Source organism: Rhinolophus ferrumequinum, chromosome 16 (genome assembly GCF_004115265.2).
Source record: "Rhinolophus ferrumequinum isolate MPI-CBG mRhiFer1 chromosome 16, mRhiFer1_v1.p, whole genome shotgun sequence".
NCBI lineage: Eukaryota > Metazoa > Chordata > Mammalia > Chiroptera > Rhinolophidae > Rhinolophus > Rhinolophus ferrumequinum.
The window spans coordinates 28332904-28358087 of NC_046299.1; the positions used below are offsets into that span (position 1 = coordinate 28332904).

Consider the following 25184-nt stretch of genomic DNA (forward strand, 5'->3'; position numbering starts at 1 on the left):
AATAACAGCAGTGTCGGTTTTCCATAGGGTATTAAACAATGAATAAAGTGATCCCTGAGCTTCCTTCTACTTTAAACATTTCTGATTTTACAGTAAAACACAACTGTTCCTCAAATAAAAACATTTTAGTCAATAATTCTATGCCAAATAAAGTGTGAAATTTCATTAATAGTCATGTACAGTAGGTCCTCGAATAACATTTCCTTGAATAACATCTCATTTAACATCGTTTTGTTATAAAGTTGATGAGATGCTTGTTTATATCGATTAGCATATGGTAAAATTGGTTACATTATACATTGTTGTCACTTAAAGTCACAGAACCTATTGACAATGTCAAGTGACAATTTATTGTACAAATGCTGCGTTTTACGTTGTGACAAACGTACCACAGTAATGTGATGTTGACGGTAGAACTGGGTGAGCGGTATGCGAGAAAACTCTGTATTATCTGTGCAACTGTTTTGCAAATCTAAAACTATTCTTTAAAAAAAGTATTTAAAAAAAGAAAAAGTAAATCTCTATGCCCATTTCAAATCATTCAGAAAATTTCTACCAAACAAGTAACGCCAAGTTAATATGAGTTAATAGTCTGCTTTGCTTACTGGGGTGTAGTGTTAAATATTAATTTAGTTTAGCATTTCAGAATAATATGTTTGAGCACTTAAAATTACCTTAGTATCACAAAAATAGGAACTTCCCAATACTGTTCTATCTAATTTATATTCACATGATCACATCTCAAACCGTCTACCTTAAAACCACAACCGAATCTCTAAGGTAAAGTCCTTGAACCAATGTTGGATTTCAATGGTTTAGTGTAGATCCCTCTAGTGTTTTGTAGTTGGTTGTTTTCGTTTGTTTGTTTGTTTGTTTGTTTGTTTGTTTTAAGAAAATACTGGGAAACAATGCTAGATCTTGCTGGGGGAGGAAGGAGGTCAAACACAGGGAAAAGATACAAAAGGCTCTTGCACCATTAGTTCCCCAATCTAATATAATGCGTAGTTTCACAAATACTCTAAAAATCTACATAGACTATTATTGCTATTCTAGAGCAATTAATTACACATTCTTTTCAGCTTTTCTAAAATTTTAAACATTTTAATTATATTAAGTGATGTCCAAAGGAGTTTGTTCTATTGGTGATTTAGAAATGAATACTTTTGCATTTATTTTTATAATCTCTTATAGTAACGGAATTTGTTTTTTTAAATTTAACATTTAGATCAAGATATTTCTTCATTCTCCTTACGCCATTCCTATATATAAAAACTACATATTTGGGGAAACTATAAAAATCTTTTTAAAACTTATCAAGTTTTGCCTTTACTTAATCAAGATGTTGATGAAGGAATTTTTTAAAAATCTGGTTTTGAAACCAGTTTTTACTTTAGTCAGCTGGAAGGAATATGCACTATGGAACAAATAAAGAAGCCCTATCTAACAGAGGTCTATGATGGTTCAATCAGGTGAATTACGATTTTGCCATAGTGTAAATTATGGTGGAAAAAAAATGTGGTTGATTTTGTTTCTGAGAACCTTAAGAAAAATTGTAACTGTAGGAATTCTAAATTCTCAATATCACAGTTAACAAAATGAATATATATTGTCAACAATTTTCATATCGGGGAGAATGGAAACTACCTATATAAAAAGAAATCACTAAGAGTTTTCAGTCTTCCCTATTCAGCCTAAGTAATAAAAAGGGCTCTGTGCAAATAGTTTTTCCACAACATTTAGGAAGTTTCAGAAGTCAATAATTATAGGGAAAGCTACATGAATCTTTATGTTCCAGAACCTATATATAAAGTCAATTTTCCTTTCAAATAGAAGAAGTACTTTCTTCCCTACCTTAGCTATGCCCTTTAATGCCACCAAATTTTTACAATTCATCATGAAGATTTGGTAAAAAATTATCAACCTTACCAGGAACAGATAGATACTTGTGTGTTTCTAAATAACAGTAACTATGCCAGTGCATTCCTAACAAGCCTCAAAAGTAATAAATGACTTAAAAAAAAATACATCTATACATCTTTAAAAAACATATCTACCCAAAAATAAACCCTTCTACTTTGAAAACAATGAAGACATGCATTTGCTTGAAGGACCCATAAAAATGGCTTAAAGCTGTTTTATTTTTAAAACAGAGTAATAAACAGATCCTTGAGGAACAAAGGCTAGCCTGGAAACACAAGAGATTTTTTTAAGTTTTCATCTCCTCCTCATTGCTGAGTTGGTAACAGTGGGGATAGTAGTATCTACACAGCATTTCAAAACTTTCACAGACAGGAAAGAGCCAAGGATCTGAGGGAATGTTCGTTCCTTCTAGGGCTCCTAGAGTCAAGTCACCACAACACAGAGATGCCCATGTGAAGCAAGCCCCCAACAGGGACAGAACTACAACTTACCTCATCTGAAATGAAGGAAAAGCAGATCACTAGAGCAGTCCTGGACCAATTCCTTTCTCTCCTACAAGATTTCTACCCTACTCGGTGAAGCTCTTGTCAATGATGTGTCTTAACTGAACCCAACTTTGCAGTCACAGACATATTGCTGTAAAGTGTTCTCCTCTTTACTTAAGTTAAAACAAACCTGAAGCTATTCTTTAGGAGTATTTACTTCTGTTATAGATTTTTGCCCAGGGAAGGGAAAGAGAGGAAGTGGGAAGAAGGGAAAGATGGAGGGTAATCAGGTTGGAGAGAAAAGAACCACAGGTGAACAGCAATTGTGATGTGATACAAACCTGGACTGAAAATGAGGAATCCTGGTTTATAATCCCAGCTCTACCATTAGGTAACTAAACTATCTTCTTCAGACAGTGAGTTTCCACATCAAAAAATGAAGAGCTTGCACCCAAGAACAAGAATTCGTCCTAGAACAAGATATCCCCAAAGGGAGCCCTCGTCCAGAGGTTCAGAGTTGAGAATGACTGTGCACAGAAGTAAAAAACCTCTTAGGTTGCGGGGAAGGGAAATTTCTGATTATTTTGCCTGAAGATGGAATAGTGTTTAAAATTACTAGGTACAGATTAATACCTAGAGAACCGTAAAGAGGAGGAATCCTTGCAAGCTGCCAATTCAACACAACCTAAGTGGGGTTCTTCATACCGGCGCTAGGCATTGTAGATTCAGAAATGAACATCATAGTCTCTGCCGTTAAGATATTCAGAATCCAGTTAAGGTTTTGGCTAAATGCTAAGAGAAAAACTGTGCTTCTGTCAGACTCTGCGCTTTCCCACCAGTTATATAAAAGAAGCAATGACTCCTAGAATCTTCACATTCAGATCTCAATTCAGAAAAATGAGGCTTAGTGAAATGAACTTCAGGGTGCCTAAGTTTTCTGACTTCAAACCCAGTGATTTGATACACATGATTAGTGTGGCCATATGAATGTCAACTAGCTATATTAATTAAAGTCCTATTAATCTACAAGTTAAAGAAAAACTTAAAAATTATATCAAAATTCCTGCCTACTGTTAATATGAAAGCCTCTTATGATAGCTTTGCCTTGTTATTATTCATAAATTGCAATGCATATATATGTGTACATACATATACATGTGTCATCAAACTTAATCCCCACTAGCCTGCACTCCACCTTCAAGTCAGGAACCACTGTCCAAATCATCTCCATTCCCAATGGGTGGCACAGAGCAAGTACTCTGGGTATACAGGTTGAATTAGTCATCTCCAAATCCCTTCCAGGTCTACAACTGCCTGACACCTGACATCAAAACATGACCAATAAACACCCAAAGGCCACCCAAAGGCTACAAATACTTACACTTAACTCACCTTGAGAGTTTTAAAATATTGCCACTACAAGTTTTAGGCATATTTTTGCAACTACTATAGGCACAAATGCAGAACTCACTACTACTCCATGTATCTTGTCCGATGAGTAATACAAAATTGGGAATTCCCAATCTTGATTTAAACAACTTTATAATTTATTTTAAATTTATACAAGCAGAAAAAACAAGGGTTAATAAAATACACAAAGGAATAAGAACTATTCATTGTAATCAGAAAACTGTGCCTCTGCGTCTACAATGCACACAAACTGTATAATCCTCTAAAACTTGAGCTGCAGAATTTATTTCTGTTGTCAAGATCTCCGAAAAAGGAACAAAAACACAGGAGAGAGAAATCTGAGAGGGTTTTACAACTTGGGAATACTTTCCTATTTGCCTACACATTATTTTTTCAAAAAACGTATGTCAAAATCTGACTCAAAGGAGATTGTTTTTGCTTTTCATTAATGTGCATTAAGGGGAGTATTTTCTGACTACTTATCTCTGACAAACCAACAAAGCCCCGTTCTGAAATCTACAATGTCCATCATAATTTAATTTCAAGAACAGCAGGTCAAATGATATACACACTACAATAAAAAGTTAAAAATTAGTTGCCTAATTTTTAAAGTAGAGGCCTATCTAGCAGAAGTAGAGAAGAGGGATGGATGTTCTATATACACCGCTATAGTAACTTGGCTTTAAAGGCTGGGATCAAATTCTGCACACCAAACTCCATATGAATAAAGGCCATAACAGAAACGGTTAAACACTATGAAACACAACCTCTTCTGATTTCAAGAATTCCCAAACTACTTGAATGGATTTGGACTCCACGCAGACAGCTCTGCAAAATGACTTCCCTTTCTCTTTCACAACCACACCCCTACACACACACGGCCATCTCCCTCCTCCCGCCCACCCTAATCCTGTGGCACAATTATTCTTTCTTTAAATTGAGGACAGTGAAGGTTGTCTGGTTTTCCGAAAGAGGCAAAACTGTATATACAGATAGGGCACTACCACGCTGGCAGAACCTGAATACACAGAAACCAGGTGTGAACGGCAGGTACAGCCTCTAGCCCACAGGGGAATAGAAAGATTCGCTCCCCACAGAGCTCAAAACTTCTCCTACAGACAGCACAATGCGGACCCAGTTCCTCTTCCCCGGGTGACAAATCAAAGCTAAGTCCTGGCGCCAACAAGAGCAGGCGCGGAGGCGGCCTCCACGCCGCCCTCGGCCAGCTCCGGCCTCGGCCCGAACCCGCCCCGAGCCCCGGCGCAGCCTGCGCTGTACCTGGCGAAGAAGTCGGCGAAACCACCGCTCCGTCGAGCCCGGGCCGAGGTCCCCGCGGGGCCCTGCTCCGCGGCGGACGAGGGCACCGGCGGCCCGGCCGTGGGCAGGTGGTCGCGGGCGCTCTGGCGGCGGCTCACCTCGAACGTGTTCCGAGAATTCAAGTGAACGTCGGAGAAACCGAGGCGCAGCTCAGCGCCCGCGCCCCCGCTAGTCCTCTCAGCCGAGGTGGCGGGGGACGCGCCCTCCTCGGGACCCCCAGCGCCGGATCCCGGCTGCTCCAAGTCCTCGCTGCCGCTGCCCGCGCCCTCGGGCTCCTCGGCGTCCGCCGGCGCCAGGCAGCAGCTCCGCAGCGGGTCCTCAAGCGGTGCGGCCCAGTCCGACCTGCTGCCCGTGCCGTCCGCGCCCTCGTCTCCAGGCCCCTCCAGGCGGAGGCGGCGGTGGCGCGGATCCCGGCCGCCCGCGCGGGCCAGCCCGTGAGTCTCCTCCAGGTCGCGACAGTCCGGGCCCGGCAGAAAGCCCGAGTCCCCGTTGGTCATGCCGCCGCACCGCGGTACGCCAGCATCCGCCACCTCCGCGCCTCCGTGCTTGGAGCCCTCGTCCGGGAGGCAGGCGTCCGAGCGCAGGGCTGCCGAGGGCGGAGGGGCGCGGGGCTGGCCGGCGGCGAGCGGACGGTAGCACAGCCCTGGCTCCAGCTGTCCGCCGGCCGCCTCGAGGTAACGCCGAAGGAGCTGCTGAGGCGGCGTCTCGTCTTCCTCCTCTTCCTCCTCCTCCTCCTCCTCCTCCTCCGGCGGCTCCACAGCGTCGACGCCTCCGCCAAAGCCTCCCGTGGCCCGGATCATCTTCCCGTCCTGGCCCGCCGGCTCGGGCGCCGGCACAGGGGGCAACTTGGGGTTTCTTCTCGAGCAGGCTCCGGCATCCTCTGGACCAACCATCTGGGGACGGGTCAGCGCCACTCGAGGAGGCGGCGGAAGACTCCCCGGCGCAGGCTCGGCCCGGGAACAGCCTTGGGTGCTGCGGCCGCGGCGGCCACCGCCGCAACCTTCCCAGACCCACCCCTCCCACCCGGGGTTTGGGCAGTTGCGGGAGGGCGGGCACGCGCCTCGGCTTGCGCACGCGCAAAAGCTGGACCGGTCAAGGCCCGACCTGGAGATTCCGCGAACCATAGAGACAGCAGCTAGAGAGACCCGCTCCATAACACTCCGGCGGCCAATCTGGGATCCGCCATCTGGATGGTGGAGGTTAGTTGGCCCACCCCGAGCTGACAGTTCTTAAAGAAGCACGGGTATACCTCACTTAGCAAAAATTCACTTGACTTAATTTATGGGAGTAGAATACAAGATGTTAGATGTACATCTTTACAGCTCTAACTGGTTGCCAGTCAACTTGAAACTTTGACATCCACCTTCTCCATCGTCACTGCCACAATTTAGGACATCATCGTCTCATGTCATCACCCTTCCTTCTCCACTTCATCTTCCACAATACTACTGAAATTTTCTTTCTTATGTAGCACCATGTTTCATCGCATCGCTCTTAAAGATTTCCATTATCACTCAAGGAGGGAGAGGAAGTAGAGTTAGGCAGAGAGGGGCTGTTGAGATAATTCCAGCACCCAGTGATAATGGATTAAAATGGGGTGATAATCATTGAGTGGAAATGAAGTGTGTTTAATCAAAAATCAGCGCTTGCTTGGGCACTAAAATTGGAATGATACAAAGAAGATTACCATGGCCCCTGCGCAAGGATGACATGCAAATTCGCGAGGCGTTCCTTAGTTTTTAGGCTCATCAAGTATCTAAAAAGACAGCAATGGTTGCTGCTAAGACTCCCACCAAGGTAGCACTGAAGCAAAAGTTTGTGAATCCTGTAAAGGTTTCTGCTCCCCGAGATGGTGAAAAACATTAATTTATCAGATTCTTAAATAAAGATTGATTATAACAAACAAACTAAAAATAATAAAGTAAAAATCACAAGACGTAATAACTGGTTATAAGGAGTAGTGATTGAAGAGGTAGGAACCAGCAATTACTACAAAACTCTTGAGACTAAAACTGATGCAGTTTGAAGAAATAGATTGGGATTGGAAAAACTTAGTCCATAGGGAAAATATATCTGGTAAAGCAAAAGACTGGGACTATCCAGTATGTAGTTAGAGGTCTAAAACTTGGATTTGCAGGTGCAGATTGAAAACTCATCTGCATACTGCAACTAGGGGAGTCATGAGTGACATCGTCAAAGAAAAACGAATAAAGATGGAAGTGGGGCAGACTCAAAAGTGTCATTTCAGGATGGACAAAGTAGTTGTACTGCAGGGGATTAAAGTGGCACTAGTTGTGGATAAAATGAAGCAACAAATATAGATCATTCATTTTAGAAGTATGTAAGTGAAAGAGAGGACAGAAATAGAATGCAGTTGTAATTAGAGGAAGCAGCATTATCAAGACTAACATTTTTTTCTTATAAACATATACATATACACAAGAATGAATATAACCTATATATGAGTGATAATATATATGTTAAAAAAGGGACATCCATGTACTTAGCACTCAATTTAAGAATCATAGAGTGTCTCTTATAGTGAGCATTTTTGAAGGCCCTAAGAAACAACTAAGTGGCATGGGCATAGTTAGCAATGAATTTATTGTCATGATCTTTCAGAAGAAGAAATGACTTCCAGGACACAGGTGGAAAAGTTAATACAGGAATACAGAAAATATTTTCAAATCATATACCTGATAAGGGTCTAGTATCCAGGATATATAAAGAATTCATACGCCTCAATAAGACAAACAACCTAATTATAAAATGAGTAAAGGACTTGAACAGACATTTCTTCAAAGAAGATATGCTAATAACTGTTAATAAGCATACAAAATAATGCTCAACATCATTAGTCACTAGAGAAATGCAAATCAAAACCATAAGATAGCACTCACACCTACTAGGATGTCTATAATCCAATAAAGTGGAAAATAAGTGTTTCGGAGGATGCGGAGCAAGTAGAACCCTCATACATTGCTGGTAGAAATGTAAAATTCCTACCAGCAGCTGTGGAAAATGTCTGGTACAGCTGCTGTGGAAAATGTTTGATGGTTCCTAAATAAGTGAAACATAGAATTACTAGAGAATCCAGCAATTTCCCTCCTAGGTGTATACCTGAAAGAGTTGAAAGATGTTCAAACAAAAGCTTGTACGTGAATGTTCACAGCAGCACTATTCATAAAAACCAAAAGATGGAAACAATCCAAATGTCCATCAACAGAGGAATGGATAATGAAAATGTGGTATAGCCATACAATGGACTATTACTCAGACATAAAAAGAATGAAGTACTGATATGTGCTACAAAGTGGATGAATCTCAAAAACATTATGCTGAGTGAAAGAAGCTAGACACAGAAGGTCACGTATTGTATAATTCCATTTATATGAACTATCCAGAATAGGCAAATTCACAGAGAAAGAACGCAGACTGGTGATTGCCAATGGCTGGGGGAAGAATATGGCATTTTCTTTTCAAGGGTGATGAAAATGTTTTTGAACTAAATACAGGTGGTGATTTCATTACATTGTGATTGTACTAAATACCACTGAATTGTACATTTTAAATGGCTTTATGTGAATTTTACTTCTATTAAATGTTTAAGTTAATATAGGAGTTGTATAGACATAAGTATAGTTATATAATGGTAAAGATGAGGGTAGCTGAGAGTCTAATCTCAATCTTTTGTCTTTTCAACCTTTTTCTCTCTGCCTAGAGAATTCATCCTTGTAATTTTTTTCCAGCTGTCCAACCTTTCCTAACTAACTTGTTAACATTCCTTTCCAGCTACCACTCTATTTCTCCATCAATGAAATCATACCATTTTTAAAGTCCAATTTCTCTAAGTGGTTCTTTTTGTTCATCTCCTTCCTCTCCCATGGTCAACAGCAGCAAAGGTTTTCATGAATCATACTGGCCCATACAACGCTACTATTTTCTCAGTGCAAACTTCAAAACCGAAAAACATTTATATTTTGTGACTTTGTATACAATAATATGTATTGCATAATACTAAATTATGTTAGCGGTTCTTGTTAGTGGTTAGTGGTTTTATTTCCCACTTTCAAAGATAAGTTTCTATCTTATCTGATAAGTAATATCATCTTATTTTACAAAGAAAAAATATTTATTTTCAAAGTGTAGCATATCCTTTTTGCACTGCTTAAGAATTTGACATTAAAAACTTTTGATACCATTATTACTACATTACTACAACTCTAGGCATAAATAATATATCCTGGCACATTCCTGTAAGCCATATGAAACTGTTATGATTAGAAAGAATATTTGCAATCTCTGCTGTAAAATATTAATTAACTTAGTTAAAATATGGAAAACTATTGGTATACTTGGATTCTTACATTTTCTAAGAAAATTTGCCTTTTACAGTTCTCAAAATACATATAGTTGGTCATATTCTACATGTATGACCCAATCTTCATTACTGAAGGGTGAAATATGGTACCATTATCCCACATTATTATTTTGCTACGACTGTACTTCTTACAGGCCTCAAACAAAAGGCCTCAAAATTCCTCACATCTTTCTCTAATCCTCAACCTTTTTCTTGTTATACTGGATTTCCAAATTGCCTTAAAACATGCTTTCCCTTCTACCATGTTAAATCACCAGCATCACCACCCACATACCCTTAGAGCAATGTTCCTCAGACTTAGCTACACATTAGTAACATTTCGGAAGTTTTAAAAAATGCTGGTGTGGGGGTGGGGCAGTTAGCTCAGTTGGTCAGAGCGCAGTGCTCTTAACAACAAGGTTGCCGGTTCAATCCCCACTTGGGCCACTGTGAGCTATGGCCTCCACAACTAGATTGAAATAACTACTTGACTTGGAGCTGATGGGTCCTGGAAAAACACACTTAAAAAAAAAAAAAGTGTAAAAATGCTGGTGTCTGGGGCCCACCCAAGTATAGTTAAGTTCAACATCCCTGGAGGAGGGGCCATTACACTGATATTAAAAGCTGCTCAATTAATTCTAATTTGCAGCCAACGTTGAGAAATACTGTTTTACAGCTGGGCTACAACCTTATCTCTCTGCTTCTCTGAAGAAGCAAGCTGCTGTGAAAATTAGACACTGTGCACCTCCAGATGTGACACCCTGAGAAAGATATGATGTGGCCGAGAATGTATAACTTCAACCTCATCACACAAAATCATCTGACAAACTCAAAACGAAGAAAATCCTATTCAGAAAAATGAAACAGGGGGACTTTATTCTTCAAAAAGTGCCAATATCAAAAAAGGCAAAGAAAAGCTATGAACATGTTCGGGATTAAAGAAGATTAAAACAATACGACAATTCCATGTGATATCTACCCTTAAACTGGGTTTTGTTCTTGACATAGAAAAGAAAAACATCCTACGAAGGACAGCATTAAATCAACAGACACAACTGTCATATGCACAGTGGATTAAATAAAGTTCTCAATGTAAACATTGGTATTTACAATTGATAATTACTATATCAGTTCTGTAAGAAAATATTTCTACTAGGAAATGCACATTGGAGTATTTCAGATAAAGGGCCATGATATATGTTATATACCGTAAAACAATTCACAAAAAAAATGCATGCACAAATAACACACAGAGCAAGTGATAAAGTAAATAGGATAAAACGTTAACAGTAGGCAAATCTGGGAAAGATATATGAGTATTCCTTGTACTATTTTCATGTTTACAACTTTTCGTAAGTTTAAGGTTTTTTCAAAAAATGTTTTAAAACATGTCCATTTTCTCACCTCCCATTTACTCCATTCTAGGTTCTGTCCATAATTCTTTATTCTCAATGACTTCCCTGTTCCTAATCCAACAGGAAGTTTTCACTGTCCAACTTGCTTGATCTTCCCCCCTCCGCCTTTTCTAAAAGACTGCAGTAAGATGTCAAACTTTATTGTAAACCATTTTACAATGTAAGTATATTGTCTTCCCTTTCATTTCAAGAATGTGTTTCTGTGAATCGTAACACCACTGATTAAACACCCCTACTTGGCAGACAGTGGAGGTAGGCCATGGTTTTCTCACATAGGTCTGATTTCTAATAAACTTCATGAAAAGAGAAATCAAATTAAACCAATCCACACACCCCCGCAGGAGCTCAAGTTGCTGACAAGAGTTGGACCAGAAGTCCCTCACCAAGAACCAAGCCCTTCAGAGCTGCCAGTGTTTCAGGGTAAAACAGAGAGTTCTCCCCTCCTAGCTAGAAGTGTGTAAAACTTCTAAAAACCAGCCCTACACCCTATAAAGTGGCTGCTTTGGCTGATGGGATCTTTCAACAGCGTTTATACTGTTGATCACTCCCTCCATTTTGAAGCATTCTTTCCCCTTTTGAAAGGAACACCACTTTTCCTTAGTTTTCATTACTTTATTGTCACCATACTCTCTCAGTTTTCCTCCTACATCTTTGGCTAATACTTCTCAGTTTCCTCAGGCAAAGGGGGATTTCTTTCTCCTTAACTGAAATTTCCTAATGAAATAGTTCTGAACCCTCTTCTCTTCTCACTCAACACTCTTTACCCCAGACAATCTCTTCAATTCTCATGATTTAGATGATCACCTATAAACTGAAGACTCCAGAATTTGTATCTACAGCTGCTACATTAGACTCCAAATGCCTTCTTGATATTTCCATATGGATATTTCTAAGCATCATAAATATAACATGACTAAAATGAGTTTCTCTTAGTTTTCTTCCAACATTCTCCATCTTTATACATACCACCACCAGCTACTCAGTTTCTCCCGATCTTATATGCTAACTGTGTACCCAACATCTCTGTTTGCTGGTTTCAAAGTCACCTCAAACTCAGTATGTCCAAGTCCAAACTCATAATTGCCTCTTCCAAATCTGTTCCTATTATAATATTCCGTATCTCACTGAATGACAGACTGTATATCCCATTGCACAAACCTAAAACCCAAGAGTCATCCTTAATACTTCCCTTTTCCTTATCCAATTAGCCAAGTGTAGTGGGTTGAATTGTGTCCCTCAAAAAGATATGTCCAAGTCCTAACTTGTAGTATCTGTAAATGTTACTTTATTTAGAAAAAGGTCTCTGCAGATGTAATTAAAGCTCTCAAAATGAGATCATCTTGGATTAGACGTACTCCCTCTTCTCAAAGATCTACTAAATAGATGTGACAATGTCCTTATAAAAGACAGAAAAGGAGAAGACACACAGAGACACAGGGAAGTGCATGCGAAGCTGAGGGCAGACACTGGGGTGATGTGTCTACAAGCAAAGGAACATAAAGGCTTGGTGACAGCCACCATAAGTTTAAAGAGAGCCATGAAGTAAATTCCCCCGCAAAGTCTTCAGAAGAAAGTAATTCTGCCAATACCTTGATTTCAGACGTCTAGTCTCCAAACTTGTAAGAGAACAAGTTCATGTTGTCTTGAGCTACCGAGTTTGTGGTAATTAGTTATCACGGCCCTAGGAAGCTGATACACCAAGTAGTTTCTAAAGTCTATCTGTTTCACCTCCTAACTATCTTTCTTTTTAATTATATAATACAATATTATCAACTGTAGTCACCATCTTTTACATTAGATCTTCTGAAATTAGATAGATCCTCTGAAAGATCCTTACAAACTTTCAGCTGTGAGGTGAATAAGGTCTGAGGATCTCATGTAAATGTCTTTCACACTTATTCACATCACACTATATCCACCCACCCAGACTACGTTACCATCATCTCATTCCTGGGTGACAGAATTAACCTCCAACTGGTCTCCCCACATTCACTTGGGGCCACATCCAAACAATTCTCCATGCTGCAGTCAAATATGTTTTTATAAACACAAATCTGATGTCATTGCCCTGCTTTTTCAGTCATCATCATATTAACCTTTCAGACTTTTAAGAGAAACATGTTCTCCTTTGTTTTCATTACTATATTGTTTCCATTTTTGGCTGTTTCTTCCAAGTACTCTTTGGGAGGGTTCTTCTTCCTTAATCAAAATGTAGTGGCTTCCTATTTTCTTAAGGTCAGAGACAAAAATCTTTTTTCATGACCTACAAAGCTCTTCATGGTTTGTCTACCTGTCTAACCTCCTCTCCTTCTTCTCTCCCAAACTCCCTTCTGCAAGCTTCTCTTTCTAGGATGTTCTCCATGATGATCTGGGTCTTTGTTATACTGACTTTTATCTTCATCTCCAGCCTCATCTCATGTTTATCTTCTTCTCACTTAATATGTTTCAGACACATTGCCCTTTTCTCTGCTTCTAAAACTATCTGCTAAGCCTTTTTTGTCTAAGTGTCTTCATGCATGTTGGTCTTCTTGCCACAGGGCTTTTCCCTACCTTGTCAACCTGGCTAACTCCTACTCTTTCTTCAAGTCTCAGTTTAACGTTACCTCCTCTGACCTCCCCTCCCACTGCTTAGGCTCTAGTTACATGCTTTCATGCACCATTTTTCTTTGAAGTCAGTATCACACCTATAATTTTATAATTTTATGGGGTTTTTTTTGACTGACATTTGTATACACACACACACACACACACACACACACACACACACACACTACAATGCAAGCTCTGTGAGGAGAGTATGTCAGTTTTGTTCATCTTAGCAATAGTACCTAGCACAATGTCAAGCACATAGCATCTGTTCAATAAACATTTATTAAAGCAATACATGAATAAATGGATCAATAATAAACTATCAACATAGGTGTCTAGTCTTCAGGAAATTCCAACTCAACAGATTAGTCATATCTATAATCCTCAAGACTGTGATTCGGAAACTGCCTGATGCTGACTCCTATTTATACTTTTGGACACATGCAAATTCATAATCTATGGATAAATGTTTAGCCTAACGATGATTTATTTAGTATGAGTATGCACTAGTGAAACCTAAAATAAGCATAGGTTGTCCTCAACCTGATCTGAAAGCTGTGAGTCTTTGATGATGAACTTACTAAACAAAAATGTGGTCAATAAGTCCATCTGAAAATTGGTTGACAAGACGTGGAATAAATTTGGTATCAAAATCCAAAAGAAAGTTCGGTAAAACAATGGGAATGACTCGGATTGCTATAGAAATCATCTTCAACTTCCACAAACGGTTTAAATTCCATGCATGCCTGGTAAAGTCTCAGCTGGTAAGAGAGGGTGACTAGGACTAAGTTTGTGGATTAGAGTTAGACAACAAGTATTGAAAGGATGCGTATCACAGATTAACTCAGAGGGTGAGATATGTGTGGGAAATGAATGACAGTAAGATCACAAAGCAGGTGTTGTTTGGTAAGCCACAGCAGGACAGCCACAAACCAAGAGACAGATGAAATGCTTTAGAAATACACACTGGTCCTTTGGGGAAGCAAACTCATGCCAAATGTCAAGAGGCACTGTAACGCTACTCCTGGGAATCTGTCATAGGAAGTCATTCAAAAGAACAAAATAAAAGCTATACGAAGATGCTTACAGCAAAATGTTTAATAGTTAAAAATTAGAAATTACCCCAATTGTCAATAATATGAGAAGTGTAGGAAAAAGTAGGTCTATCAAATATTTCTATAGAAATATTATGAAGATAATAATAAAAATGCAGAAATATGGGGAAATTTTACAAATAATATTAAAAGTTAATTTTACAATTGCAAGTAGCATAATTACAATGATGTATAAACTGTATATTAAGCCGGATAAAGGTCAAAAAGGGTAGACCTAAAAAGAGAACATGGAATTTTTTGGAGTTTTCCTTTTTTAATGATATTTCTAAAAGTGATTAAATGGTAACTCTTTAAAAGAATGCTCTGAAATGCATTTCCAAATACCTGCTGTAGCTATAAATTGTGAAGAACAAGAGTTGCAAATATTTTTTTTTTTTTATGCTACAGGAGGGTATTCAGCTACATTTGGTGGAAAAGCATCGCTAAGCCTACATTTAAAAATTATAGACAGACTTGCAAAAACAATGACAGGTTCTGCAAATAGTTGCTACTGTTATAATCAAGTGATAGTTTTTACATCAATTCAGTATAAGGAGGACTAAAGTTGTTAAGTGTTATCCTGTTCAGAAACGTTTGAGGCCAGACTTGAAGTAGGTTAAATATATATATATATATATATATATATATATATTTATACCCCCAGTGATTACAGAAGTATAACAGGAAGCCATTTTGCAGAACAGAATATAGAAAAAATTTAAAAGACACAATCCCATCACCCAACAAAAATCATTTTAAAATTAGTTGGATATTAATTGAATACTTTTACATATGATTTGTTTCCCATTCTGTGGATGAAATAAAGTATATTTAGCCAATCCCATTATTGGACATTTTGATGGTTTCCGACTGTTTACTATTACAAACACTGTTGCAGTTTAATTCCTTATATATAAATATGTGTACGTATCTTTGGTTATTTGCTCAGGAAAATTTATTAGAAATGGAATTTATAGGAGAAATGACACAAACATACATTTTAAGTTTTTAGTAGATTGGAAGGCAAAGATTTTGCATTGCTTTACATGTTTTCTTCCTATGTCCAATTAAATCTCCTTCCTATCCATTAAATTCTCATCCATCCTCCAAAACCCAGCTTTAAACTCTATTTTCCAAGACAATTCCAGTGAATCCTACAATGCTCAATGATCTCCCACATCTTTTTTTTAATTGTTCATTTTGAAATAATTTGAGACTTACAAAAATTTGCAAAAGCAGTACAAAGTATTTCCATATGCTCTTCAGATTCTCCAAAAATTAATATCCAACATAACCACAATACAGCTATCAAAATAATGAAATTAACGTTGCCATATTACTATTATATTCAAATTTTTCATTTTGCCCCACTAATGTCCTTGATCTGGTGCAAGATCAAACATTCCTTTCAGTTTTCATTCTCCTTCTCCCCCTTCAGTGCAAGACAGTTTCTCAGTCTTTCTTTGTCTTTCAGGACCTCAGGCCAGCTTCATGGGCATGCTACCTGTCCAGTTGCACAGGGCCCTGCACAATTGTTCTAATGCTCTACCGTTGCCGTCTTGAAATTTTTAATCATTTTTGAAGAAGGAGCCTCACATTTGAATTTGAACTGGTCTCTGTAAATTATGTAGCTGATCCTGAATGACTTGACACTTTTGAAACTGATTGGTCAATTATTATGTGAGATGTCCCTTAATTTAGGTTGGTCCAATTGTTTCCTTGTAATTAAATTCAGGAACTGTACTTTCAGTAAGAATGCCACAAAAGTGATGTTGGGCCCTCCTCAATGCATTGGATCAGGAAGCTCATAATGTTGGTTTATTCTGATACTGGGGAGACTAACTTTAATAACTTTAGTCAAGATGATGCCCGCCAGGTTTCTGCACTGTTAAGTTGATATTTTGTCCTTTGATACATATTTTCAAATTGCTCTCAAGAAAGATTGTACAATTTTACATTTCCCATTGTGTGAAAGTGCACATCTGCTTGAACCCTCACCAAAGATAGATTATACCATTTTAAAGATTTCCCAATTTTATATGAATAAAAGGACTTCTCTTAACTATTTCAAATTGTTTGACTATTAATGAAACTGAACCCCACTCCGCCCTGTTCCCATATTACTTAGCCATTTATATTTCTTCATTGTAGAATCAGTCAAGAGTTTCTTTAGTTCAACCTGCTTTCAGTCCACCTTAGTGACTAGATAGTTCTAAAAAATATTTGGAATTGAACATGAACCATGAAGAAGTGTACAAATTGTGGGCTAAGAGAGAATTTTACAGTACTTTAAATGTTTAGGAAAAGACAGCAGAAACCTCCTTTAGAAGATGGTGATTACCTTTAGCATACAACAACTGTGTGCTGTGAATATGGTAAACTGGCTCTGGATCTCAGCTATGGGGGGGGAGAACAGAACCCTGGTGGCTTGCTCACAATGGGTTTGTGAAGTATAAAAGGGGACATAGAGTAAGTCACCAATTAACATTTGTTGAATAAGTGAATTAATAAAAGGATAAATCAATGAACTGAGAAGAATAAAGATAGGAAAAGAGCGGAAGGGTTGTGCAAATAGCCACAAGTTTTGAAAGTACTTGCCAAAAGAAGCAGAGAATGTATTTAAGTTTAGCACCCCTTTTACATGCCAGGTGCCATATTTAGATTATCTTTCTCAAAGGTAGGTGTTTCTATCCCCATTTTAAAAATTAGTAAAAACGAAGTCTTTCTGTCCTCAACATTTGTCCTTTTTCCCGTATACTATTTAGGATGCGGGGATTCAGAGAAGTAGGACAGGGAGACTCACTAAGAATGCTGACTAGAAGGAACGGAAAGAAGAGAGAGAAAACAAGGGTTTAGCAGAATGCAGGGGTATACTAACTAAACAAAAAAGGGAAGTGGTTACCAAAACAGAACTTTTGATTTAAAGCCAAAAGTGATACACAGGAAACAGCTCACCCTTGGGATGGAGAGTAAGAATAGGCTGAACTAGTGTTGAATAGTGTAATCTTATAATTTGAAATCTAGATTCATGCCTCTTACACTCAACTACCTTTAGGGACCAATTAGGCTCATTGATATTAGACAACAGGAAGTAGGGGGGCATGGGTAATTGGAGAGTGCATACTAAGCATATGCTCCACCAAACAGCATTCAAAAATCAATTAAAAATAATATCTCACACACACACACACACGCGCGCGCGCACGCACTGTTTTAACCAAACAACTGGTAGAGGTTGGCCCATAAGCCTCCAGTTTGTGCCCCGGTGACTGCTCTAAATTCTAGAGAAAAAAGCTGACCATGGCAAAGAAACTGGTAACAAAACACCCATAAGAACTATGGTACATGAGTCTATACTTACTGTAAGATTCATCTTAACTCATCAGTTAAATTTAATTCAACAAATCAGTAAATATTTATTGACCATTTGTAGATAAAAAATGACTTAGGTGTCAGGCGTTACAAGATGGAATAAGTCACTATCTCTGTACTTTGGTATTTAGTTCTCAGTTTAGGTCCTACAAAGTTTTATGAATGAGTAGTCACACAGGTTACAAAATAACCTTTCTCTTCTGCTCAGTAGGAAATCAGTTCCTCAAAGCTCTCCATGATTTAAATCTCGCCTTCATGCCCATTTAGCTTTAAACCTATCATGTAGTCCTATAATGTCCTGTATTCTAAAATTGTTTTTTTTGTCTACCTACATAAAAATGTGATTTACTTAGTTCTGGGTGATAGGAAAATAATTTATGTTTGAATTCCAGTGCGTACCCAGATCTAAAGATGCTCAATAAATGTTCATTGAACCTAACACTGATGGTTTTTAAGTATGTCCACAAATTCTATGATACTCCTCCCTTCAAAAAGTGAACTCTGATTCCCGTATCATTGAGTGTGGTCTGAACTGAGTAACGTACTTTTAACAAATTGAATAGCGGAAGTGGTGACTTCCAAGACTAGATCTTAAAAAGCACGAGAGTATTCCCCTTGCTCTCTCGGATAACTTGCTCTAGGGGAAGCCAGCTGCTGTGTCACAAAGACTCCAGCAGCTATGGAGAGACTCACATAGTGAGAAACTGAAGCATCCTGCCAAACAGCCAGCAAGGCACTGAAGCCTCTGGCCAAGGCCCCTTGAGTGAGCCATATTAGAAGCTGATTCTTGGATCCTAGTAAAATCTTGATGAGCGCAGCCTTGCCCAATAGCTAGACTGCAACTTCCAGAATGAGAACCATCCTGCTAACCCATTCCTAAATTCTAGAGCCACAGAAACTGTGTGAAATAATAAATTTTTATTATTGTTTTAAGTTGGTAAGTTTTAGGGTAATTTGTAGAGCAGAAATAGATAACTCATATGCCCCTGAAACTATCATTACATTATGATACACAAACAGACACACACACACACCATGTATTATTATATTTAAAAGCTAGCTGTTTTGGAGCCTGGCTCTTTCACTTATACCCTTCCCCTCCTTCACTTCCTATTCTTGCCACCTCCAGAAGCCAACAATTCCCTTTTTTTCCCCTGGATGTTAAAAAGTCCTAAATAGAATATTAAAAAGTCCTTTTGCTCCTAATGGACCCAAAGAAGAGATTCTTTAGGGGCGGATCTTTATTTTCTTTCTGGAGTGACAGATGTAGGAGGAGATATTTTGGATCATCCCAACCTCTCATTCATCTATTCATAGATATCTACTTATTTCACTTATGTATCCATTTATTCACCCAAATGGATTTTAACTCTAATCAGCAGCATCACTTTGGAAAATGAAGGAAAACAGTTAGAAGCATAAATGCCACCTAAGCAGGTCTTCGGAGTGTATGTGGATAAGCCCATGAGTGGAAGTATTTCCACACTTGTAACCAGAGGAAGGACTCGAGATTTGGTGACAGGTGGAGTAGAGAACATCAGACTAAGCAGGGACAGTATTGTGGAGGTGTGAGAATGATACACACGTCTTCCATGTTAGTTTCATTCTAGCCTCTCTTCCCTGCTCAGCTACACTTCCCCCACGGTTTTAGAGTAGAGGCCTAGAGACAATGTGTCTTTGTTTTACAGAACATTCTTTCAGAGAGCTCCTAGCAGAGTCTGGTACAGAGAGGAAAGAGAGTGAGGAACCGTTGCTGCCAAAGGGACGGTCAGAAACTGTACATGACTTTGTGCATGGAATCTACTTCCCCTTCCTTAAAGATTTCGGGAAGCAATGAATTAAAAAAAAAAACACAAGAAAAAAACAAGCTTTGAAAAGCTAATGCAAGTAAAGAAAGAGGAAATTTCATGTCTTAGAAGTTTAGTTTATCAACAATAATCTTAAGTGGAAAGAACATATATCACAACCTTAGGAAAATTCCTCTGTAATTTTTTCCTGATCTATAATACTGCAGATTAGGAAAAGGGCTTAAGGCATTTGATCCCTTTTGATGAAAACCACTCCCACTGATGGGACTGACAACTTACATTTCCCACCTGGTGTAAACACAGACTTTGCTACACTATAATATCTAATCCTCAGATTCATTAACTTTAAAATGGAGCTAATATTTACCTAAATTATTGAGGATAAAATGAAATAATATGTATGTAGGGAACTATTAAAAGTGTTTAATAACAAAAGAACAAGACAAACAACTGAAACAACAAAAACTCATAGACATAGACAATAGTTTAGGAGTTACCAGAAGGTAAGGGGGGAGAAGGGAGGAGAGCTCTAGAAGAGGGTAAACGGGGTCTAATATCTAATACATGGTGATAGAAAGAGAACTGACTCTGGGTGGTGAACACACAATGTGAGATATAGATAATGTATTACAGAATTGTACACCTGAAATCTATGTAACTTTACTAACAATTATTGCCCCAATAAACTTTAATTTAAAGAAAACAAAAGTGTTTAAGCAGTGATAACTGTCTTACATTGGGGTCCCTCGAATTTGACCCCGAGTCAAGGTGTTATGGGTTGAATTATTTACCCTCCCAGAAGATGTTAAAATCCTAATCCTCAGTACCTATGAATGTGACCTTAATTGGAAATAGGGTCTTTGTAGATGTCATCAAGTTGAGATGAGGTCATTAGAGTGGGCGCTTATTCAAATATAACTAGTGCCCTTACATGAGAGGAAGATGGCCATGTCAAGACAAAGAGACGTAGGGAGAATGCCATCTAAAGATGGAAGCAGAGACTGGAGTGGTGCATCTACAAGCTAAAGAATGCCGATTGCCAGCCATTACCAGAAGCTAGGAGAGAAACATGGAACAGATACTCCTTCACAGCCCTAAAAAGGAATCAAATTGACCAACACTTTTATTTCTAACTTCTAACCTCCAGAATTGTGAGAGAATAAATTTCTATTGTAAGTCATGCAATTTGTGGCCCATTGTTATGGCAGCTCCAGGAAACTAATACATGAGGATATCAAGTGCAAGTGGTTCATTTTGAAGGAGTGTCCAGGAACCACTGATTACAGGATGGAGAGGTGAGACTTTCAAAAGAAGGACAGTAATAGGGTGGGCTGATGAGTACTGTAAGATACCTCTGCAGGTGGGGCTCAATCCTTTTGTGAACCTCCAGGAGACAATACAGAATGTACCTCAGAATTGTCCCACCTGTGAGAAGTGAGAACATTGGTATATTTGTTAGTATGAATATTGGTGTATTCATTTTCTATGGTTGCTATAACAAATGACCACAAATATGGTGCTGAAGAACAACAGAAATTTATTCCCTCAAAGATCTAGAGGTCAGAAATTGAAAATCATCATCACTGGAATGATGCTGTCAGCAGGGCCTAGCTCCCTCCAGAGGCTGTAGGGGAGAATCTGTTCTTTGCCTTTTCCCCTTCTAGTGGCTACTGGCATTTCTTGATTTCTGGCTATTTCACCACAATAGGCTTCTGTGGTCACACTGCCTCTTCCTCTTCTGTCTGTGTGAAATCTCCCTCTGCCTATCTCTTATAAGGACATACATGATTGTCTTTAGGGGTCCGCTGGATAGTCCAGGATAATCTCCCCATCTCAAGATCCTTAACTTAATCATAATCATACCTTTGGCCATATAAGGTAATATTCACAGGTCTCAGGGATCAGGACCTTGTGCCTTTGGAAGACATTTTTCGATCTACAATAATTGGTATATTTATCCCTCAACTTCCAATTGTAATTGGTTAAAGGGTGCTCTCAGGGGTGAAAATTCCTTAGCATTTTTGGCCTGCCCTGCAGGGGTCGAGAAAAATTTCTCAAGTTAAAAGTTGCAGGGGCTGGCCCAGTGGCTCAGGCGGTTAGAGCTCCGTGCTCCTAATGCCAAAGGCTGCCAGTTCAATTCGACTCCTGGACTCCTGCAAGCGATGATGGGCGACCCCTGAAACTAACAACGGCAACTGGACGTGGAGCTGAACTGCGCCTTCCACAACTAAGATTGAAAGAACAACTTGACTTGGAAAAAGTCCTGGAAATACAGTGTTCCCCAATAAAGTCTTGTTCTCTTTACCCAATAAAATCTTAAAAAAACAAAAAAGTTGCAAGCACTTGTAGAGGACTTTTTTGGGCATGTATGGAATGGGGAATCCTCAGAGGATTGTCAATGGGACACCAATAACATATGCTATATTATTATTTTTGTTATTAGTTTGAGGTTTTGTTAACAATTTTAATAATTACTCATTAGTTATAATTATTAGCTGTTTTAACCTAATTTCCTTATGGACTGCGATATAAATTACACTACCTGTGTGACCTTGCTTAGAAAATGTTATCCCACCTATTTGAAGTTGATCCTTTCTTTCTACAAGGTTACCTTTAAGTATACGTGGCTCTGTCATTTCCTCCAAAGCATCTTTTATCTTTTTTGTCTCTAGCATCTACGAGATCTCTTTTATTAATCTCTATTTGGCCATGCATAATTATCTTTCTCAACTCTGTATATTTTTCTCAACTATATTTTAACATTGTCAATGGTAGAGACCGTGACATATATATTTTCAAATTCTTGATGTTGTGATTTTGGAGATTTACATTTATAATCTGGCACCACTTAGTAATTTTTCGTAAGGAAAAATAAAGCATCTATTTCGAGCCTATTATGCACTTTTAGTTTCTTCAATTTCCCTTGATATAACATAAATTATCTGTGGGACTGTAACATTAGAAACTTTATTGTCCCATGTCTACTTAGTGACAGTTTCAAACCTGTCTGTTCATAGAAAATGGAAGAACTGTAATATGTGAGTGACCAAGAAAGCCCTGGCTTGTTTCCAAAGATCTATGGAATACTGGGATTCTAGCTGTTGGTAAATGAATGAAATAGGGAATGTTGGAAGAGGCACAAGTGAAAAAAATAGTTTGGTTTTGGACAATAGTTTGGTCAAGTTCTGTGGTTAGCATGTGATATCCAGGAGGCAGGTGGCTACAAGACTGAGTTTTGAGGGAGAGGTATGGACTGGACAAAAGATTTGGGAATCTCTTTGCAATAGGAAGATGGGTGAGATTACACTGGAAGAGCAAGTAGAATGGGAAGAGAAGTAGAAAATTGGGCCAAGTGTAGAAATCCGAGAGTTAACAAATATTGAAGAGGCAAGAGGAAGAAGGAATGGAGGTAGGAGGAGAACCTGGGGAAGAGGCTGTTAGGAGAGTCAAGAGAATTGAAATTCTAATTGAGAAAGGAGAAATGCAGCAGAGATCTAGTTAAAAAAAGACAGGAAGGAAAAGAATTGACATCATTCAGTGAACACTTATAAAAGAAAAATTCACAATTTAGAGGTTCTTGATGAACTTAATGAGAGCAGTTTCAGTGGGATGTTACAGGCAGAGTCAACTGGGTTAACAGGCCCCTCAAAAGAGCTCACAGGGAATCTCTGGGTACAATCTCTGTGAAGTTAGTTCGGGGTAGCGCAGTGACTCCTCTCAGCCCATCTGTCCAGGAAAGGTCTGGAGGATCCAAGAGGATCTAGAGCCCAAACTGAGCTTAGCAGTGGATTGACTGAGTGGGAAATGACACAAGACTGACAAACCAGTAAGATTATATTAATAAACTTCCATTTTAAAGTTTGCCATCAAATAATAGATTGCTCAGATTCAAGATGGGAGAGATTTAGCTTGGCAACAATTGCTTAAAAATGATCCAAAGATTTTTGTTGATTATAAATTTAAAATGGGCCAAAAGTATGACTTAATTCCCCAAAAACCTAGCACAGGATTGGGCTGTGATAACACAGAAATGGAGACACCAGGAGAATATTAATTTTATTGGAAGGACAAGCAGGGAAGGAGGAAAATAGAACAGCAATTAAAAGGAGACAGTCATTAGAAAAAAATTTAAGGATGGAAGATATTTGAATACGTTTATAGGCCAAGGGGAAGGATCCATCAGGGAGGGAAAGGACACAGGAGAGAAGGGATAATTAGAGACACAGAAGTCTGATGAAGCTAGAAGTTGGTTGCAAACTGAAATGTGAATGCCTCGTCCTTGGAGACAGGAGGGAAGGCTGGAAGATGGGAGTGACTAAGGATAAATTGCTGTTAGGAAAGGAATTCGGACACTTGGGAAGAGCACAGGCAAACATTTTCAGTTTGCTTGATGAAGTAATACTCCAGGGGGACAGGCTTTGCTGTTTCTGAGTGTGTGAGGACGGGGTGGGGTGAATTGGGAACGCTGAAAGGGATGGAAAGAATTCCAGATAGAATGGGATTCTTGGTTTTTGAAGTGGGATCCAGAAATTGGGAGGTTTCTTCTCAGTTTAAAACCAACACCCACAGGAAGCTCAGAATCTTTTGAGCCTCTACTGGCTTTTCCCATTGGGCTCAGGACTGCCAAGCCAGACTGAGAGTCAGTCATGTGCTCAAGAATCATGGACTTTAAATTAAAACAAAAACAAATAAACAAACAAAAAACCGGAAGTGGAATTCTTAAATTTATTCATGAAAAAAGTCTTTGAGAGACAATCATTTAAAAAAACATATTCTTATTCTTGCAATGCATAAATCTTCCCGTTAAAATTCCGGGGAATGACTAAGCAGGCAGTACAATTTACACAAAGGTAAAATAGTTGTAAAATATTGAAATGCAGATGAATTTCACTGATGTAACTCTTTATCAGACAATGGTTACTAAGGCAAAAAGTGTTTCAAAATAAAACATCAAGAATCACAGACTTTTGAGTGCCGGGGGGTCACGAGAAATCATTCGGCATTTCCAAACAGGGCCAGGCGAGGAGCGGGCATTACACAAATGGAATAAGATTTCTCTGCTCTCAAGACTTTACGGAAGGACAACAGACTACAAAAATCAGTATTTATAACAGAAAGATAAGCTACGTGAGGAGAGGCACAAAATGCAGTGAAGTTATTGAAAAAAACCAAGTCCCTTCATTCTGAAAGAAGGAGCCCCATTTCACACTTTCAAAGAAATTCGGGAAAGGTCAAAGATTAAAATACCTTATAAAGTACTGCCCCAGGCCAAGTGCCTTTTGGCCCACGTTGTTCTGGGCTCGGCGCACGTCCATACTCGTGCACGCCGGAGGGACGCCGGCCCAGAGGCGCGCTCCCGAGCCTGTCTACGGAAGTCCCGCCCCATTTCCGGCGGCGGAGAATGGGGCGGGGCT

The 25184-nt window shown here is 39.1% G+C and overlaps 1 protein-coding gene and 1 non-coding gene across 3 annotated transcripts in view; one reads left to right on the forward strand and one right to left on the reverse strand.

Annotated features, from left to right (window-relative positions):
• The window catches only part of TBC1D12 (TBC1 domain family member 12), a 101591-nt gene extending 76448 nt beyond the window's left edge, over positions 1-25143 (reverse strand). Inside the window, exon 1 of one of the 2 annotated variants that reach the window (XM_033130782.1) lies at positions 25018-25143. In XM_033130782.1, the coding sequence (XP_032986673.1) occupies positions 25018-25085 (68 nt within the window). In that variant the 5' untranslated portion in view covers positions 25086-25143. Of the gene's footprint in view, positions 1-5093; positions 8395-25017 lie in introns of those variants that run through there. The other variant, XM_033130781.1, reaches the window with a different exon arrangement.
• LOC117036501 (U6 spliceosomal RNA) lies at positions 6770-6872 on the forward strand. The gene has a single exon (XR_004425396.1). It is a non-coding gene; the product is annotated as a U6 spliceosomal RNA (small nuclear RNA).
• Positions 25144-25184: the final 41 nt, after the last annotated feature.